Below are 14683 nucleotides of genomic sequence, written 5' to 3'. Positions count from 1 at the left end.
TTCTTTGGGTTTGTCGTTATCAGACAAGATAATGCTACCCATAGCTAAGATAACTGGCACTAGGTAGGATGTCGGATAATTTTCGTATTACGGTCAACTATCGATCGGGGCCGAAGACGATACGATGTCTCGCATTCGTAACGGCAACATATCAAGAGTTGATTTCCAATGATCGATCTAGCCTCGACTGGCTCGTATCAAGTTTTCAACAATTGACGATGCATCTACGCTGAAAAGCGAGACCGAGATCTCTCTCAATTTGGTGTCTTCCCAACGATAGATGACTAAAGCAGCGGACTTTCAGTTTGGTGCAACATTGCCAGTCGTTGGATTTGTAATCCGTCCTTGAAGCCCATGCTTTGCCCCTCATCTGATGTGGTGGGCCGTGGGTGCGATCACCACCACACGTGGCGGGGCCCTCGGAAGCGGCTCGCCCTGACCTGCGTCTCCTTTCACCGAAGCAAGCTCCGTGTCTGATTGGAGATGTTGGGGAGGGGGACCATGTGGTTTTAGCGGGTGTTCCCTTGTCCGAGATAGGAATGGAACCTAACGCTGTGTGCTGATGGAGTAGTAAGGTATCCTCTTTTCGGGAACGGATTCGGGATGGAGACTGGATGCATGGAATCTAGAAGTATAAAGAAGAGCTTCAGGTCTCGGAAGTCTTGACGTCACTCGTCTGAATATTGGAGCTTCAATTCTTATACTTCTCTTTAACAGTCGTTTAAAACCTCAAGTATACCCTACTCCATCCGAACATCAACGCTACCTAAAACGCTACATCAACATCATTCATCAGCAAAGCACACTACCACCCAGCATGAAGGAAGCCATCGTCAACCCCGACTGTTCCGTCGAAGTCAAGGACTCTCCCATCCCCGAGCCAGGACCAGGCGAACTCCTCATCAAAGTCATCGTCTCCGGCACGAACCCAAAGGACTGGAAACTCCCCTTTTGGTTCCAAGCCGCCTCCAACTCGGGCGATGACGTAGCCGGCACAGTTGATAAGGTCGGCGCCGAGGTCTACGAGTTCGACAAGGGCGACCGCGTCGCCGGGTTCCACATCATGCGCACCGCCAACGGCAGCTTCGCAGAGTACGCCATCGTCCCTGCCTACACCGCCTTCCACCTCCCCGCCAGCGTGTCCTACGAGGAGGCCGCGACGGTGCCGTTGGCGGCGTATACCGCTGCCACGGCGCTGTTTCACTCGCTGGAGATCCCTTCGCCCTGGGACCGGAAGAGGGAGACCAAGACGCCTGTCGTGATTTACGGCGCCAGCACGGCGATTGGGGCGTTTGGTATCAAGCTTGCTAAGAAGGCGGGCGTGCACCCTCTCATCGCCATCGGAAGCAAGAACAGCGCCTTTGTGACGCCTCTTCTAGAGGAGGACAAGGGCGACGTTTTCTTGGACTACACGCAATTCGAGTCGCAGGACAAGCTGGCGGAGAAGCTGAGGGAGGTCATCAAGGCGACCGGACAGCGGTCATTCAGGGTCTTTGACACGGTCAGCGAAAAGGGATCGTACCAGATGCTCAGCAAGGCCATCGCGGGCCCGCCTGAGGAGGGCACGGGGTTCAAGCCACGGATCACGACGGTGTTGCCCGGACACGACTTCAGCGACGTCGACCCCAGCGTCGAGGTTGTTGTCACGAGCGTCGGGTTCGTGCACGAGGAGGAGGGGCAGGGTAGGCTGTTTGGGTTGATTTGGGCGCGGGTGTTTGCGGAGGCGCTGAGGACGGGGTGGATGAAGGCACACCCGTATGAGGTTGTCAATGGTCTCGAGGGCGTCAAGACTGCTCTCGACGGATTAAAGAATGGTACTGTCCGCGCCAAGAAGATGGTCATCCGTGTTGCGGACGGCAATTAAGTGATGAGATGTAGGTCGTTGTGTAGTTGAGCGCATGCAGATCAAAAAAAGTGCTTGGCCTAAATAAGGTGCTTACGGCTTGCGCGGGATGTGTTTGCCACGTGGGATCGCAGATGATGACTGTCATTTAATCTATTTTTGTTCTCTTCCGCATTCCATCGGAGGATTCTCCAGAAGATGCGGCATGCTATCCCGAGTAGACGGACGCTCCCCGTTAATACCACCGTTCAGTCCCGATCAGATCAAGCAAATGCTGGCCTCCGGAACGCCTTTCGATTCGTAGCTTACATTCTAAAATCACGCCAAGAAACATAGGGAAATGATGGACTCTGGACGCGAAAGTCCCCGAGCCAAATGAATGATATCGCCGAGAAGCTCGACTGGGTCTCCGGGCCTCAACTACGCCATGCCGACGTGAACGTCCTTGCCCTTGACACTCTTCCACTCCACAAACACCGAGCCGAGGATGGTCGCAGAGGCAGTCACAGCGCTCACTAGGAACGCCTGTGCCAGGGCGTCGCTGTAGGCATGCTCTACCGCAGGTAACAGGGATGGATCGATGATCTTGCGGATACCTGTCACGCCCGCGGCGATGACAGAGTGGGGGTCAATGGTTGGAATGTACTCGACCAGGCTCTCTGTGAGCTTGTTGGTAAAGACCGTCTGGCCGATGGCGACAAAGATGGCGCCGCCGACCGTTTGTGTGAAGATAATGATGGCGGTTCCCGTGGGAACATCGGCTATGTCGAGGACCACCTGCACAGCCATCAGAGGCTGCTGCATGGCGGCGCCGACTCCAGCGCCGGCGAGGATTTGGTAGCCGATCCACATCGCGGAGGACGTGTTGGGGTTGAAGGTGGAGATGAGACCATATCCGATTCCCATGAGGATCGAGCCGAGAATCATCCACGGGGTGTACACGCCCCAAATAGTGACAGCGGCACCAGCAACGAGTGAGGCGATGATATTGCTGACCAACATGGGCAGGTTTCTGACTCCAGAGTTGACGGCGGAGACACCCTGGACGGACTGGAACCAGATGGGAAGGAAGTAAACGGACAAAAGGAATGCGGCACCGGTGTTGAAGGCAAAGAAGGAGGATGACCAGACTGAGCGCTGCTTGAAGATGCGCGGCGGAACTGTGGCGTTTTCCTGGCCGAGGTACTGCAAGTAGAGGAAACCTGCCATACCGAAGCCGAAAATCAGGAAGAGAACGATGACGCGGGCAGAGGCCCAGGGGTAGGTGACGCCACCCCAGTGAAGGGCGAGAAGAAGACAAATGATGGCCGGCATGAATAGCATGTTTCCAAGAGGGTCCATCTGGATGAAGCGCGTACGCCATGTCTCCTGGGGAATGGAGCGGACCGGGTCAGGGAAGAAGAAGAGAATGACAAAGATGGTGACTGCTCCCTATTCACGATGTTAGCACAGTGACATCAAAGAAAAGGCATCAAGATCAACTTACAATCGGCAGGTTAATGTAGAAACACCATCGCCATGTCAGACTATCCGTAAAGACACCACCTAGCAAAGGACCAGCAACGGACGAGATACCCCACATGCTACCGACGGCACCGGTGTAGATGGGCCGTTTCTCGAGGGGCACGCTGTAGGCGAGGATGATGAGTGCCCCGGCAAAGATGCCGGCTGACCCGACTCCGGCAATGGCACGGCCAATGATAAGGGCAATACTGTTGGGCGCGATGCCACATATCAAGCTACCCAGCTCGAAGATGCCGATGGTGATGAGATACACCCACTTGATGCTGAAGAAACTGTAAAACTTGCCAAAGAGTAGCTGAAGTGAGGCCGTTGTTAGGAGGTAGGCACTGCCGTACCAGCCGACGTCTTCTAAGCTCTTGAACTCGTCCGTGATCCGCGGGATGGCAGTGGCTATGATGGAGTTGTCTACGAGACGGCGGTGGTCAGCTGTGGCTCTACGTTGTTGAGTGCGTGTGCATGTATAGGGAGTCCCTTACCAAGAGCCATCAAAAACACACTGAAACACAAGGCAGTAACAATCAGAGCCAGCTTCATCCCCTGGGGGTACTCGGCGTTGTCTTCATCGTTCACGATCTCGGCCCGTTCTGACTTGACAGAAGGTATCCTTGATAGCTCGCTATATGGGACTGGAGGGAGCAGGATAGGGTCGATTCGTATATCTTGAAACGACGCGGCGGAGCTCGCAATGTCTTTTTCCATTTCATCGTAGTTTGAGCTCGAGTCACTCGGTGTTAGGGTTGACGCTCTTGACTGCAGGAATGTCGGAGGAGCCATGAAGGACGGCACCGCGGCCTTCTGAGCGTCGAACATATTGGCGACGGCGACGACGACGATGATGACGAGAGGGTCGACTGCTGTAGAGAGGGTTGGGAAGGCCTACAAGTGCCAGTGAAGTAGAGTCGGGTACTCGGAATGGAGGAGTGACACGATGCGGAAGGCAGGTGAGATGGCAACGCTACTCTGTTGATCTTGTTTGTTTATCCTGACGAGGAGACTGGGAAACAAGGATGGGGGAGAAAATCGCGGATTCTATATAGATCAAGTTAAGTGTGTTGGGCGTGTCAGTCCTTGGGGACTTCCGACCAGGCTCATGGCCTTGCCGAGGACCTGGATGCTGGGGTCGGAAGCAGACGGTGATGGTCGCTCTGGGAGGGCAGAGAGCGCAAGTCCCCGAGACACTTGTCTGGGTTCCCATGTCACACCGGCTTGCTTCCGGCAAGGGGAGGAGTGCAGAATGTGAGGTAGCGCTGACTCTGACTCTGGCTGGTGAACGGGAAGCGGGAAGCGGACGCCAAGGATCGGTCTCTTGATGTTGTACAAGAGACGGTACCCTGGGAGGGGGCCAGACGTTGTCTCAGATGTCTTGGGGGCTCTTCTTCCATGCGCCGAACGGTGTGCTGTGTAAGCTGGAGCCATGCCCGGTGGCGTAGTCGGGATGATGATGATGACGAACCAGGACAAGATACAGTAAGTAGACGTTGGCCGGCAAGGCAACTCAGCAAGCGCCGGCACTGAGCATGCACACGGTACTCGGATTGGGGTAGGAGCATGTCATCCCCCCGTCGCACTTGAGGCTAGGCAGTAAGGGCAGCGGAAGGACGCGACGCCCACACGGAATGGCGAAAGACGGGAGGCTCCAAGGCCAGAGACGGGTAGGGAGCGTCATCGGCGGGTTCCTACTAAACCCCGAGCCATTGGATGTTAGCAGATGGAGGTTGAACCAGCAGAGATGGGCCGGCAAGGGAAATTCAAGAGAGACGAGACGGATCAGGGTGAAAGACAATTGCTCGGTGATGGGATGAGCGAAGGCATCTCGAGGTCGCACGATAAGGGCCTCAAGCTATGGGAAGTGGCGGCAGGCTGCTTCTTCTGCACGATACTGCAATCAGTTCGAGGGTCTTAGATGCCGCTCACTTAATGCGTCTAGCCTGACGTTGAACTGTTGAATGCAAGTGCCCGAAAGATTGATCCATGGTTGTTGACGTGCAATTCGATAGATGTCAACGGCACCGCGCAACGTCCTCCGTTTGCTCTGCGTCCATTTCCGGGAGACGAATACGTACCGCCGGGCCTGTGGTTTCGATCACGTGAAGGTACCGCACGTTAGTCATCACCCATGCTCGATGATGACTAAGGCCAGGGCAGTCTCCTCTGCTCAACCAACATCCTCAGTCAACGTCGACATTCCACAAACATCATTCAAGCGTCAATCTCGGCTTCTCAATCATTGGACTGTCTCGAATCTGTCCAGTGTCCTTCTTCGGCATATTCGAAAGACTCTCCAGGAAGCGAGAGACTACGCCGCATGGAACCAACACGAACAGGCCCTAGCGAAGTCGTTAGATCCAAGCGGCCAGACGGAGCTCCCCCAGTTCTCATTCGGCGGTGAGGCTTAGCATCACGGAGGGAGTCTTGCAAGGACCATAGCTACGCCCGCCCATCTCTTGTCACTTGTCAGATCTGGTTGCACCACAGACTCGACACCCCAGATTGTCCAACCATTGGGAGAGTTTCCAGCGTTTTGGTCGCAACCGGGAGAACCCTCGCTGCCTTCGTGGGTCCGAAATGCATTCCTGCCGCCCTGTCAACCCGACTTGGGTCGTTTGGGTCTCCGACTTGGGTTCTATTGTTTCTCAATGTGTCACCTCGTTGTATGACAACTGTCTACATCTCCTCCTCAAGTCTTCCTGATAATTGCTGGCCCATCGTTTGTTCCATCGGCATTCTAGGTCTCCTTGACTAGGGTCTACCCCTTGCCTTGCCTGTTATCACGCTGTCGATGGAGGACGCGGCCAGGCTCGCACACCTCATATTGACGGCCATCAACTCGGCGACTCAACTACTCGTCATAGAAGGCCTCTTGTGTCTATAAAGACAAGAGATCATGCCCATGAACACGATGACACACGTGGCTCAAGATCGATGGGAGGTTACATCCACGACACCACGACACGCGCTTCTGCTACTGAGATGGGATCGGCGCTACGTTTCCTTTTGACACAAACGCGATGCTAAAATGTTTATGCAGTCAGTCTGCTCAATACCCATATTCAGACGATCTTACCTCGCCCTGTCCTTATCTTCCCGCGTGGGGCATGGTACTCGACATTTTCTCTATGCCGCTTCCCCCACAAGGCCGCGAGACACAACACCTCGATCGAGGCACATACCTACAATGTTTGTGTTGTAATTTCGACATGTAACCGCTTTCCCGGCCCTTGCGCTCTGCCACGAGTCTTTACGCCGTCTCACTGCACCAACTTCATGCCATCCACTTTGACAAGCCCTCTGCCGTGGATCAACTCGGCCTTAGGGTCCTTCACCAGCAATTCAACGATGCCTTTACGTCAAGATGCTGTTGTCGGCGGCCGGTATTACCGCAGTACCAGACTAGAAATGTCTCGGGAGTGAAAGACACCATTGGCGCCGCCACAAAGTATTCAACGTATTCCAGATCGTCTACATATCTTCTTTGAAAGCTGGCCTCTCGCTCTCTCGCCCCTATTCAGCACTAGCTCAACCCGTCCCCCTGTTCACAAAGCCGTTGATACCATGCGAGGATTCAGCCAGAGGCGCTTCGAAACAAGTGGCTGCCATCGCTGCAGTGCTTTGCAGGCGCACCTGTCAAAACCACCGCCGAATCCATGCTCCGTCCACTTATTGCGGCTGATCTGAGACATGATCGAGCAATGTATTCGGCGACAAGACTGTTCCAGAACTCGGCCCATTGCGGGCATTTGACGAGCAACCGCTGAAGGAGAGCAATATCGCCATCGACACCGACATCAACCACGGCTGCCGGCATGCCCGCCAGTGTCTTTGACTGACGAGCAAACAAATGATCCGATGAGGCAATGGCGGTTCCACTTCAACATGCGTGTGGAACACTCGGTCGTCTGTTGTAACCCCTAAATGCGGTTTGCACAGCGAGGTTTCACAAGCATTACTTGCAGCACACACGGCGGACATCGTTCTTATCTCTCGTCGCTTGAAGCGTTTGCCTCCACTTCAGTCCATGTCTTTGAATTGAATATCCGGCCCGCTATCGTTTGTGTCAGCTGCATACCGAGATCGAGGTTCTGGGCCATGGCCCCAGGACTATTTAACCGCTTCGGAGCTTGAATCTCGTTCAGGGTGTTACCAAACTCGCTTGCTCTAGGTACATGCTTGCTCAGAGAAGAGCGCATCGCGGCCACCCACCTGTCTTATCCTCTACAGTGGGAATGACTCCGTCGAGACCCGTCGGAAAATGACTAGCCTGAGTTCTGGCAAAGTTAGAATGGCCAGCTTTGTCTCCAATGTCTATTTCTATGTGCCCGGCGTCAGGGGCCGACGGCTCCTTCGTCTACTCTATGATCAGCCGGAAATGCAACGCCGTGCTCCATTTCTATCTGTTGGTATACACGTCAGCAGGGCAACCGTACGGTTGGAACGAAGTGTCAATAATGGTCTATTATTGCTGGGTGTATAGGTGGAAGGAGGAGATTGTGGGCAGAGCCCACTGTTACGCCCGCCGCAACTTGTCACTGTGGGCGCGTAGCTATATAATGCAGAACAAGGGACAATGATGCCGGAGTCATCATTATCGAAGCTTTTGCTTTGTGCCACAGTTGGTTGCCTTGTCCAGCTCGTAACATTTTCATAGCGGTCGACTAGTAGAAGTGATCGTAATTAATAATATAAGCTCTCGAAGCCTCTATTATTAAGAAAATAGAATAGTTATGTATAATATAGAACGGACCGGATTCTACTAATAAGTCCTAATTACCTAAATTAATAAATAAAGAGCTGATTATTAAATCGGAACTGACTTTTTTAAAGCCCGTGTGCCCTTATTAATCTAAGGTAACTAGTGGAGTTTAATTACTGATTAGTATTAATATATATGTTAGTAGGGTAACCGTATGGTTGGAACGAAGTGTTAATAATAGTCTATTATTACTATATATATAGGTGGAAGGAAGAGATTGTGGGTAGAGCCCACGATCTCCCAGAAGTGATATGTAAGTGAAAGGGCCGTTTGTAAGTGCCCATACCGCCTTCCAGATCCATCTTTTCTGCCGACTGCTCAGAGATCCAACACTATCTATTAGTCTATGTCTCTTATCACTGTACTCTCATTCTTTCATGCAACTGTCGGCCCAGTCCAGGAGTCGACTCTGATTCGAGATGGACCGCCTGCTCCCATTATCAGGACGTTTTCCTCGAGGCAGCTTGTATTTATCCCAAGCCATTTCGATACCCAGCGATTTAAATCGCGAAAATAAAGAGTCTATGCAGTTCAGATCGATGTCCCCTTTGCCTGCAGGCTTGTCAAACTTGACCTGAATAACCTCCAGATTGGGCGACGCGAATGAAGATTCTTCGGCAAACCGTCTCAAATGTCCCATGCAGCCTTGGTCGGCATGCAAGATCTCAAACTGACGAATGGATGCCGGCAGGGCTTCAGCCAAGCTCCATCCGGTATGTAGACCCATGCCGTCTTCCGAGGGAGCTGCTCGCCGGCTAGTGTCGATAGCAGCTTGGTCAAACGCAAGTTCCTCTAGATGCTCAAAAGTGCGAAAGGACCAAGCTATCCCGCCAGCAGCAAGCGGCCGGGAGTCTTCCCTAGGTGATCGTTTAGACACATGGGAAAGACGCAATTTCCGTAAATTATGGCGAATCGGGTCAAGTGTCTGGAGCAGTTTCGATATATCCCAATAGTCGATCCCTGAGTTGCCGTAGATTTCCTTTGCTGTGACCGCCAGCTCCTCCAATCTTGGGCAGCACTTCACCAGCAGACTAAGATCATCGAAGCTTATCTCACTCAGCGATAATCTTCGTAAATTTGCCAATTTCAGCATCCAAGGCTTGACGAGAGTCCACGGACTATGACCGTCAAAGAGACTGCACTGCATTGAATAGAGATTCTCGAGATTCGGCGCCGCGCTGAAGAGCGCAGAGGCTTCGTAGATGTGATGGTTCTTTCTGACGCCCCTGAGAGCAATCGTTCGTAATGCAGGGAAAGAAGCCCGGCTGTCCCTGATATGCTCATAATCCACAAAGCTATCCCGGGCCACCAGAAGCATAGCGACATTCGGTGATAGGAGAATTGCCAGCTCTTCGAGCCAGTGGTGTATCTTCCGCCGCTGGATTCGCAACAATTTCTCTGGCTGGCCGGAAAATTCACTCCATATCTTCGTCTGGAGATAGTCTCTGCTTGGAGCGTGCCGTAGAGCACCAACGTCTTCGGTCGCTTTGATGAGGAGGGGAGCTAGATCTGGCGTGCACCCGCTGATCACATCGTTCTCTACCAGCTGGAGCGTTCTGATGTGAGATGCCAGGTCCGGACGCTGTATGATGCTGCGCAAGAAGAGGGATAGCCTGTCGTCGTGAGCATCGTCTTGTAAACGGTTGCTAGACTGTGCTCCGATGTCGCAATCATGTCCTTGAGGTAACCCGCCCGTGGCGTAGTCGTGGAAAAGGAACGGCTGAGTGACGGCACAAATACGTCTAGATACGCGACAAAGCCGCGATAGTGCCCTTTTGCTCAGTCGATAGTCGTCGGTTCCGGCGTCGGGGAACGTCCCTGGGTGTTGACAGTGGAAGCAGAGCAAAGAGCAGATCTGCTTCACGAGCTCGAGGGGCAGCGAAGCCATGTCCTCGTGGATGATCGCCGAGCTTGGCTAAGTCTACAGGCACAAGCTGCGTGGGTATGTCAACAATTTGATCGCTCAATTTCGCCATAACGAAAGCATGTGCGAGGTCGGCCATGGGCCGATCCAAGTGCGTAATTATATCTTGCGATAAGCATGCTCGACCTTGAGAAAATGAAGAACGCGTCCCGACGAGCGTGCTCGACGTTTACCACAGTGATGCTAGCTTGACAAGGTTGACCTGTGTTGTCAAAAGTCTGCTGTTAATATACAGCTGCAGGTAATTACCGGCTCATTTCGCGGCGAACCTTGCCCTCCGCGGAACCCCTGGGAATTAGCCATGTGATTTAAGCTTTTTCAATTAAAAAGTGCCCGCCTATTCGCGCAAACGCACTGCTCTCATCCCGGGTCTTCCGATGTGTGTTTATGCTCTGACCAACGGTTGAACGGCAATACGACGCCGGCGCCGGCGTTTTCGGAGGCCATCCTAACGCCCCGCAGCCTACGCAGTACATCTATGGTTCTCTAAATATATCCCATCGGGTGCTGAATAGCTCCATTTTTGCCAATACCCAAAATATCCACTTTTACACATTATTACCCCGCATCTAAAGGGGTACTTGACGATACGTCATTTCACCCTATGCTCCTTTACCTAGTTATCATCACCACTATTACTACTATTTTGAATGATGCAGTAATGTCTTCTAGTGATTCTGATACCTCTATTGCTTCGGATGCTTCTGTTACTTCTGTACGCAGTTGTATAGTAGTTGAGGTCCTTCCAGAAGACCTGACTGCTGCTTATAATATAGACTGTATACTAGAGCGCTGTGACGCATTAATAGTTCGGCCCCACGAACCTCCGGCTACCGACCATGGACCTCCAGGCTCCTTCTAACCCTTTAACGTGCCGGCCCGGGCCTAAGAAATACAGGATCTGCCGGCAAGCCCGCTTGATCTATTTGTCCAATACGTTCCGTAGGGCCTTGTGGAGCAGTGGGCCTAGTGGACGAATGCGGCGCCGCTGTCTAAGGAGGGCCCGCGGGCTAGAACGTTTAGAGTATATAAGTGGAGGAAGACTTCAGCAGCTGAGATCTACCTCTTCTTAGGGATCCTATTATATATAGGGATCCATAGGGAATCTAGATTATCAACCTACTGGTCAACCCAGTAGCAAAAGGAGGATCCTATCTACCTATTTACGCGGTTTATATCCCGGGACCGTTTCCAGCTACTACTCCAGCGACTGCGGATATTCAACACTGCTGAATTCCAGCCTAGCCAGCCTAGCCAGAGCCAGGGCCGGGGCCGGGGCCGGGGCCAAGATCAAATGCCGGATGTATACCGGAAGGTTAACCAGTGGTCAGCCCATATCCAAGAGACTGGAGATTCTCTCTATCCCATCGAGTGCTGTTAGGCTACAGATACATTCACAAAAGGGATCCTGACCACTCAGGGGCAGCTAAGAGTTTTCTTAACCAATCAATGGCCCTATTTAAAAAGTACTTCGGTTACCTATATATTTTAAGTATAATAGAGGTAGTTACTAGTAATTATTAAAGTTATAAATTATAACCCTATAACTACTACTTATATCCTGATCTCGTCTTTTTTCTCCTCTCTCTTTGTAAGTTCCGTATGACTTTACTTAATGTTATTTATTTATTATTATAAAATAACTAAGTAAGTAAAGGGTTTCCGTAATACCCTTAACGTGGTTCATCAGTCAGCCGGCCGGACCAGTCAGCCGGACGTTTTTTCCCACGTCCACAACAACATCTAGTATTTCTCAACCACAACGCATTAAATCAATTATTGGTTATCGCTATCAGAATCTCCTGATGATTTGACATCTTTGGAACAGGTTCGTGCATTATACCCAGTCTTACCACACGCACCACAGCGTCTCCGAGTCGGCTGGGCTCTCTTTGATGGACCCCCCTCCTCATCCTCTCGAGGTGCTGGACGTTTACCTTTTTGTTTCTCTTCCAGCAAACCCTGAGATTCCTCTATACTAAGTGCCCCTCCAAGCTGCACACGCGACCTTTTAGCCCTCCGATGCTTAGCAAGTGCTACATTCGCATCCTCAAGGGTACGAAGCCGATCAGTCAAAATAGTGATTGAGTGCGCCATTGCCTACGCACCCTTTGACAATTGCTCAACTACAGCAATAATTGGTGTCGGTGAGCTTCCTTTATGAGCAGAGATCCGGCTTTTGATAAAGTTAGACTTTGAGACGGCTTATTATAGGTTAGAGGGCGTTTGCGACTGCCAAGGTGGTGGTGTTGAAGGGTTGGCCATAGGAGGTGTAGGCGTCCGTAAATGCACATCAAGCTTTTTGATAACATAGTCTGGGTCCCAAGGTGAAATTCCAGCGCCTTGGAAAGCAGACCTGATGTTTTCCTCATTAAAAACCTTGTTGTGGGCCTGGTGGAAGGCAATAAAGAACTCAGACTTGGTAATGTGATTTATGGAGGCTCTAATAAATAGGTTGATTTTATCACCGTATGCGCGTTTTAAAGGCGAGTAAAGCGCAATGTCTAATGGCTGTAATAGATGCGACGAATTTGCAGGCATACTGACCGTTACAATATTGTTCTGCTTGCAGTAATCGTCGAATTCGGCCGATAAATGGCTCTCATGGCCGTCGATAATGAGCATCCGGTAGACGCCCTTAGTTCGGTTCTTAGTATGTTTGTCGAAGTGTTTAATCCAGTCAAGACCCGTCTGATTATCCGTCCATCCATTAGCAGTGGGCTTGATGACCCAGTTGCCCGGAAAACCTGATTCCGTGGTCCAACCGGCAAGGTGATGTACGCCCTTGACGATCACGAACGGAGGGATGCACCACCCGCCCGAATTGATACATTCAATGACTGTAGCACATTCACGGTTACCCGGCTGGACAGACTTTGCTTTACCGCGTCGATCGGCGCGTATTACTACTATTAACGCGGTGATCATGCCCATCATGAAGCCAGTCTCGTCGAAATTATATAGGTCCTCCTCTTGGATTCCATACTTGGTCATCATGTTGCGTAACAACACAAACCACTTTGAAATAACCTCTGGGTCTTCTTTAAGAGCCCTTTCATAATCGTATGGACGATTCAACTTGGTTTTCAGAGCAGGCTGTGAGTCCACAAACCGCCTGGCTTATCGCTTGCCAACAGGCTCGGCATTACGCACTCGCAGCAGGAGATTGGCCATATTTTCCACACCGCCAAGGCGCAAAGGAAATCCTCTAGAATCCTGTTCAATAACGTATTAGAGGAGTGTTTTCTCTTCGATCGGATCGAGTTTATATCGTTGGGGTTGAGTTTGTTCGCGTCGCGGTCGGTTATTTATTCTATCGGCTAAGGTGCTCTTCGGGATACCGTAGGTCTTTGCGGCACGCGAAATGCTCAAGTTACTACCTACAGCGCGTATCGATCGGATCGCTTCAATCGCAAGAATGACTTTGTCTTCTTGGGTGTAGATTGGCATTATGGTTGTTGAGATTTTACACGTCAAAGGTTTAAGTGGTTTGGACATAAGTGTGTTTAGAAAAAAACGTCCGGCTGACTGGTCCGGCCGGCTGACTGATGAACCACGTTATATATTATTACTATAGAATAGAATTCTCTTTTATATTAGTAGCCCTCTGGGGCCGGGCCCGTTACCTCTTATAAACTAATAGCCTAAAGTACTAAATTAACCAGGTAGAAAGGGTCCTTCGCTATTTATATTAAGAGTTAGCCCGAGCCTATTCCGGCTTACCCTAGTGTTACGGCCAGCTAGTCGTAGGGGTAGTTTGCAGAAGTTGAGGCTGCGGAACTGGTAACAGTAATCGTAGTCGGGGATAGCTTCAGGGAAGCTATGTCTGTCAATCGTAAGGGTAGGTAAGGCTTCGGTGATCAATCGTAGTCTTGTCAAGGTAGTAGCTGAAAGCGGATGTTAATCCTGATACGAAGTTAATTGCTGAAGAGCTATGGAAAGTCTGTCCTAGAGTCCGGCTCGAGTCCATCCTATATACAAGTCTTGATTCTGAACATATCCTTTATCCGTATGTTTACCATACGGATTCGGTATTCTGAACATACGGGGTCCGTATTCTGAACATACGGGGTCCGTACCTCAAAGGGACGGACTCCGTATTCTTGGCATACGGCTTTCCTTATCTTATCATCACGTGACTTGCTCCATAGTTCTTCCGTTCCGTAGGGTGACGCATGTGTTCCCATAGTTCGTGCACTTATGGTGTGCCCTAGTCGCCGTGGTCCTGCGGGGCAGGCCCTGGACTTGGTCGTGCATGTCGGGTCGTAACACCTAGAGCTAGAGAAAGAAGTTAACTTATTAATAACTATTATTTCTAAGAGAAAGTTCTACGTAAGAGATTACTACCCCTCTTGTCGAATTCGCCGCCTATACTAGTTATAAGACTCTATTTAATCCCCTATATTAACGCCGTTTATATTATAATTATAATTATCGATCTATATATGAATAGGTGGTTTCTTTTAAGCTTTTAGGCCAAAGACCTCTCGGGCGGTACGAGCGGCAACCAAGGACTTAGTAAGCGGGTAACGGTTCCGTAGTATCTACTTAGTATCGCGATAAATAGTTAGTTATAAATTAACTAATCAAAGGCTCTAAATAGCTTTAATTAATTAACTAATTAAGGGGAGGGACACGGCTG

The 14683-nt window shown here is 51.0% G+C and overlaps 4 protein-coding genes across 4 annotated transcripts; 1 reads left to right on the top strand and 3 right to left on the bottom strand.

Moving 5' to 3' along the window:
• Positions 1-690: 690 nt before the first annotated feature.
• Positions 691-2063, top strand: BDP81DRAFT_210443 (alcohol dehydrogenase GroES-like domain-containing protein). Its single transcript, XM_060582656.1, has one exon. The coding sequence runs from the start codon at positions 818-820 to the stop codon at positions 1862-1864; it is 1047 nt and encodes a 348-aa protein (XP_060446109.1). The 5' UTR covers positions 691-817; the 3' UTR covers positions 1865-2063.
• A 200-nt stretch (positions 2064-2263) lies between these two features.
• On the bottom strand, positions 2264-4066 carry BDP81DRAFT_460202 (major facilitator superfamily transporter; the record flags this gene model as incomplete). Its single annotated transcript, XM_060593634.1, has 3 exons — positions 2264-3274; positions 3330-3772; positions 3844-4066. The coding sequence occupies 3 exons, from the start codon at positions 4064-4066 to the stop codon at positions 2264-2266; spliced, it is 1677 nt and encodes a 558-aa protein (XP_060446108.1).
• A 3037-nt stretch (positions 4067-7103) lies between these two features.
• Positions 7104-7782, bottom strand: BDP81DRAFT_425358 (uncharacterized protein). The gene has a single exon (XM_060590207.1). The coding sequence runs from the start codon at positions 7552-7554 to the stop codon at positions 7342-7344; it is 213 nt and encodes a 70-aa protein (XP_060446107.1). The 5' UTR covers positions 7555-7782; the 3' UTR covers positions 7104-7341.
• A 613-nt stretch (positions 7783-8395) lies between these two features.
• On the bottom strand, positions 8396-10232 carry BDP81DRAFT_425356 (uncharacterized protein). The gene has a single exon (XM_060590206.1). It carries the CDS (start codon positions 10003-10005, stop codon positions 8485-8487), a length of 1521 nt encoding a protein of 506 aa, XP_060446106.1. The 5' UTR covers positions 10006-10232; the 3' UTR covers positions 8396-8484.
• Between the last annotated feature and the right edge of the window lie 4451 nt (positions 10233-14683).

This window comes from Colletotrichum phormii (genome assembly GCF_030913505.1).
Source record: "Colletotrichum phormii strain CBS 102054 chromosome Unknown BDP81scaffold_8, whole genome shotgun sequence".
Taxonomy (NCBI): Eukaryota; Fungi; Ascomycota; class Sordariomycetes; order Glomerellales; family Glomerellaceae; genus Colletotrichum; species Colletotrichum phormii.
Note: the sequence above shows the minus strand (reverse complement) of the source record. Positions and strands in the feature narration are given on the sequence as shown.

What these genes read in the sequence shown, in the direction of transcription:
- BDP81DRAFT_210443 (XM_060582656.1), top strand. Translation starts at nt 818, where the DNA reads ATGAAGGAAGCCATCGTCAACCCCGACTGTTCCGTCGAAGTCAAGGAC.
- BDP81DRAFT_425358 (XM_060590207.1), bottom strand. Translation starts at nt 7,554, where the DNA reads ATGCGCTCTTCTCTGAGCAAGCATGTACCTAGAGCAAGCGAGTTTGGT.
- BDP81DRAFT_425356 (XM_060590206.1), bottom strand. Translation starts at nt 10,005, where the DNA reads ATGGCTTCGCTGCCCCTCGAGCTCGTGAAGCAGATCTGCTCTTTGCTC.